At 38.7% G+C, this 4902-nt stretch overlaps 1 protein-coding gene across 1 annotated transcript; it reads right to left on the bottom strand.

The window, feature by feature from the left end:
* Window positions 1–361: 361 nt before the first annotated feature.
* On the bottom strand, window positions 362–2066 carry LOC126601769 (uncharacterized). The gene is made up of 3 exons (XM_050268529.1): window positions 1752–2066; window positions 892–1035; window positions 362–751 (listed from the first exon to the last, which is right to left on the bottom strand). The coding sequence occupies exons 1-3, from the start codon at window positions 2064–2066 to the stop codon at window positions 362–364; spliced, it is 849 nt and encodes a 282-aa protein (XP_050124486.1).
* Window positions 2067–4902: the final 2836 nt, after the last annotated feature.

Raw genomic sequence — 4902 nt, forward strand, 5'->3', positions numbered from 1 at the left:
GTAACAGAAGTGCCTCACCCACAATCTCAAGTTTCATCTCAGGTATACAAGTATTTACACTTCTGTTTTCTTCTTTGTACGAATTAGCTTGTTAATATTTGTCATTTCTTTTGGTGTTTTGGTGTTATAGGCCTCTGGTGAGAACTTGGGCAACTCTCCCCCTTCACAATAAAGGTTGACCTTCCTCAACCACCAAAGACAACAATACTAACTCCACCTCTTCCCAAGGCTCCAAGTTCAATCCAGGCATACAAACTCTACTTCTTTCTTTCCCCCTTTAATTTCATTTGTAGATCAATCTTCCAACTTATTATTCTTTTGGTTTGTAACAGGTCTTTGGTGAGAACTTAAGCCAGTCTCCCTAGCCCCCAAGATGCAAGGCAGTTCTTTCCCAGCCTCCTAAGGCTTCTGGGGTTACAAGGATTCTTATCCTTTGACCGAAAAAGAAAACCAAAACTGCTGCTGCTCCTGTTTTCTCTTCTTCTGGTCTCACTACTTCACTTCCTATCGAAGCTGCTTCCTCTGCTGATGCCTCAAGGGGTGCTAGAGTGATACCCCCACCACCTCTTGCATCTATTCGGCCATTGTTTCTTTGCCCGAACTTGTCCGTGAGTTCGAGCAAATCAGGACCAAACTGAGGTCTCCTAGGTGCCCTTCTAAACCCCAAAGTCTTCAGAACTGGTGCTGAGTCTTCAAAGATTGGATGCAAATGGACTTTACCGCCTCTTTCAGCCTCAAGGCTTTGAGTGAGCTATATCAAGCTTAACAAATGTCAAAGGTTCAATTCGAGGCCTTTTTCTTCTTCATCGAGAACTTGCGGCCTTTAAGAGATCAACATCAAAGGGCTGAGATGCAATCAAACAGAGTCAAGTGCTACTAAAAGAATCATACTTGGACTTCAACCTTTCTGCAGCAGCTAGTGGAGGAAGAATCGGCCATGGAAGACATAATTATGATGGTGGCCTCCGAGATCCAGAAATTAAAAGAACAATTATCTGCGCTGAAAGCCGAGCAAATGACTCTTTCCAGCAAGCTCTACCAGAAAATTGAAGAAGTGAAGAAAGTAAATCTGGAAGTGGATGATACAGAAACCCAACAAGCCAACAATAACATGTACTTAGAAAAACCTAGTAAGATTTTCACTATTATGCAAACATATTACTCTAAAATAGTTGCCTTGGCAAAAGATGTAAAATTGTTGAGATAAAGTTTTTGTAACTTCCTTATTTTGATGAAATGACTTCCTTCCTTACTTTCATTTGTCTCATTATTCTTTGAAGCTTAACTGTGGCAAATGCATAAACCAGCTTCAACTTTTCTTAAAATGCTTAGGCTCCCTCAATATAAATTTTTTTAACATCCCACAAAGTTAGGTGATATCTCTTCAAAAAATTAGCATTAACTGGATGGTTTTGCAAATTTCCTTCTAAATCTGCCAAGTAGTAGCCTCTTCGATCTAACACCCTATTGATGCTGAAAGGTCCTTCCCAAGTAGGATTCCACTTCCTAAAGCCTCTAACTTAAGCTCCCAAAGGCATAATTGCTTTCCACACTAACTTTCCTTCCTTAAAGGTTTTTATCCTTACTCTTTTGTTGTAAGCTAGGTCTAACACTCTATTGATGTTAAAAGGTCATTCCCAAGTAGTTCTAGTTCCTGCCCTCTTGGAGGTTTTGTAGGCCCAAAAAGTATCCCCTAACTTCTCATGCCATTTTTCTGGACTATTTTCCACCATTCTCTTAATGATATTCACCAAGATCTTATTGCTAGCTTCTGCTTGGCCATTTGATTGGGGATAGTAAGGACTAGATTGGATCATCTTTATTTTGAACTTGTCTGCAAACTCATCTACTTCTCTTGAAATAAAAGATGGCCCTCGGTCTGTAACAATTGTCTCGGGCACCCCATATTTGTGTAAGATCTTAGTTTTAATGAACTTCTTCACAATAGTTGAAGTAATAGTCTTCACAGCTGAAGCTTCCACCCATTTGGTGAAATAGTCGATGGCCACAATTATAAAGGTGCGCCCCTTGCTAGATGCTGGATAAATTTGCCCAATGAAGTCCATTGCCCACCCTCTGAAAGGCTAAGGTTTTACCACCGGATTCAAGGGTATTGAGGGCACATGTTGGAGAGGTCCATTTCTTTGGCATTCTTCACAACCTCGGGCATAAGCCTTATAATCTTTCTCCATGTTGGGCCAAAAATAGTCATATCTCCTCAACAGCCACCTCATCTTGGTTCTAGCTTGATGTGCTCCACAAATACTATCATGTACCTCTGCCATTACTCTCATTGATTCTTTTAAGCCTAAGAACTTTAACAAAAGTTCATCTGGAGTCTTTCTTAGCAGAGTTCCATCCCATATGATTAATTTAGTTATTTGTTGCCTAATCTTTTTATTTGTAAGGAATGAAGAATCATCCAAGTACTGGATAATGGGTGTTCTCTAGTCTTCTATCTTAGGTTCTTTGGTCATTATATCTAGGCTAAATCATCTTTCAAAGATAGAAGGGAGATTTATCCTTTGCACTTCCACATCCCCATCGAACCTTCTTTCTTGGATTTGCGCTCTAGAGGCCAACTATGCCATCTCATTGGCAATTGAATTTGATTCTTTGGGAATATGATTGAATGATACTTCAGTACCCCAATAACTCAGTAGCTGAGTTGCTGCCAAATAATAACCTTCCATGGTGATTTGTCTGCACTTGTAGTCTCCATTCAGCTGATTGATCACTAATTTTGAATCAACCAACAACTTTATCAGGATTTCCAAGCCAATTATCAATGCCTTATACTATGCCCGATTGTTGGTAGTATATGATGCGATGAGAGTTAAGCACTCAAATTAAACCCTCTTTTGACAATTGTAGTATATGTATAAGTAGGGATCGTTCTGGACCGGGGATTAGGAGGGATTGCTAATCTAAACTAAACTGACTTACAAAAAGAAACTTAAAAACACTTAACTAGACTCTATAGACTCAAAACACTTAAGAACACAAACTAAAACAGATTCTAACTAATAGCCACACTAAAGTAAAGGGGGATTGAGTTTTGGATGAAAATAAAGTAAAACAAAACAGAAACTAGAACTAAACAGATTTGCACGAAATTGGTTGTTTTGGATGGATGATGGGCTAGCTAGAAGGTCTTTCTCCACACATGACACACTTGCATACAAATCAATCTCCAATTGCTTTTCAATAAACTATGATGCTCAACACCCCAGATTAACCGTGATGCACAAATTAACCCTCAAATTTTCCTTTACTCATTGAATTGGATGAATGCATGCCACAACCCAAATCATTCTCTAAAAGTCCCCTATATGAATGCATAATAGAGATACAATTAAAGATCATTAAGTTCCACGAAAATCATAAGCGTTGACGAGGCAATTGTAACTATGAATGCATGATACGTTTGCCAAGAATTCAATTAACGCGATTGTGACAAGCAACCTTCACTACTCATGAATATAAACTTGTAACGATTAGGTGAAACTTATTTATATCTTAGCATCAAATTCATGCATGAAAACTAAGTATGCATCCTTAATAAACATACACAAATCCGTTATGAATAAAATAGATAATTGAATTGCAATCACAACTTATCAAATCACAATTGGAAGAAATCAATTCATATTGCAAATATATTCATGGTTTCTAATTCTCCTCTAGCCAAAAGAGGTTTAGTTCCTCATACTTGCAATTAAACAGAAACAATTGAAATTAAACATTGAAAACCAAAGTAGAATACACCTAGAATGCTGCAGCAATCCAATTTGAATGACTAGCACAACTCCAAGCAATCCTCCTTCCTTGCAAATATGCGGCACCAAGGTGTGAGTGGTGAATGGATGGTCTCTTGTGGTGGTGGATGGATATAGGTGAGTTATGGTGAAGAGTGAAGAGTTATGTAGATGATGTGGTATCATTGGATGATGGCCCCCCAAATTATGGTGAAGGGTGGATGTATTTATAGGCTAGGGAGAGGAGTGTATGGAGTTGTAATGAGTGGATGTAATGGGTGTAGTGGGTGAGTGTTGTTGGAAATGTGCCCTAAAACCAATCATATGATGATACTTTACGGACATTTCACATGTTAAACTAATCTAGTTTAATATCAAGGGTAAAGATTATTGTTTGAGCCGTCTCATATAAATGTTATACGCTTAAACGATAAGTCCAAGGAATATGTGATTGGGAGAATGCGATCTAAAGAAGTTAGATTCATGAGACCATTCTTTCGTAGACACATCCTAAACGTTCCAGATCATAGGATTGCCAATTGGGCATTGACAGTCTGTTAAGATCAGTACGTGCTGTGTCTTCTCTTAGGGAGAGTGACTAGTCTCGAGTCATTGGTGTGTGTGACATCAAGACAAGCATGTAGGTGCTCAATAATGAATGAGTCCACTGAACATGATCAACGAAGAGTTCTCATACTCATGTCACATAAGAACTCATGGTTGGGATAATGCAAAGTAGTCCTTTGACCTGAGGCATCATAGTTATCTTGTGGTTAAGTCCTTGATCTTTGATTATGTCAAAGTCACTCCATCAGGAGGGTGTCCACGACATCGTCGGGGTTAAGCCACTTAGCCATGGAGGCAAGTGAATGCACAACAAGGGATCTCTAACCTTCAAACCGTTTGGGGGATAATACTCTATGATATGATTAAGAATCTTTGGCCAAAGTATGAATGAGATTTAGGAAGGCGTTCCAAATCACATTCAAGGTAATCATATAAGTAAATGAATCACATTGGATAGTAGACATGAATAAACTATCAAACCAAACAATGTGGTTAAGAGTATTGTATTAGAGAAAGACCGTATTGCATTGTAATCCTAAACTGAATAGGTTCTCCACCTCTTCTGATTAGCTTGGGT

This window comes from Malus sylvestris, chromosome 2, assembly GCF_916048215.2.
Source record: "Malus sylvestris chromosome 2, drMalSylv7.2, whole genome shotgun sequence".
Classification (NCBI taxonomy): domain Eukaryota; kingdom Viridiplantae; phylum Streptophyta; class Magnoliopsida; order Rosales; family Rosaceae; genus Malus; species Malus sylvestris.

Coding starts and splice junctions, on each gene's coding strand:
- LOC126601769 (XM_050268529.1), bottom strand. CDS start 2,066: ATGGACTTCATTGGGCAAATTTATCCAGCATCTAGCAAGGGGCGCACC. Junction 1,036..1,751: donor AAGCTAGCAATAAGATCTTG/GTGAATATCATT, acceptor ATTTTCTGGTAG/AGCTTGCTGGAAAGAGTCAT. Junction 752..891: donor GCAGAAAGGTTGAAGTCCAA/GTATGATTCTTT, acceptor AGCTTGATATAG/CTCACTCAAAGCCTTGAGGC.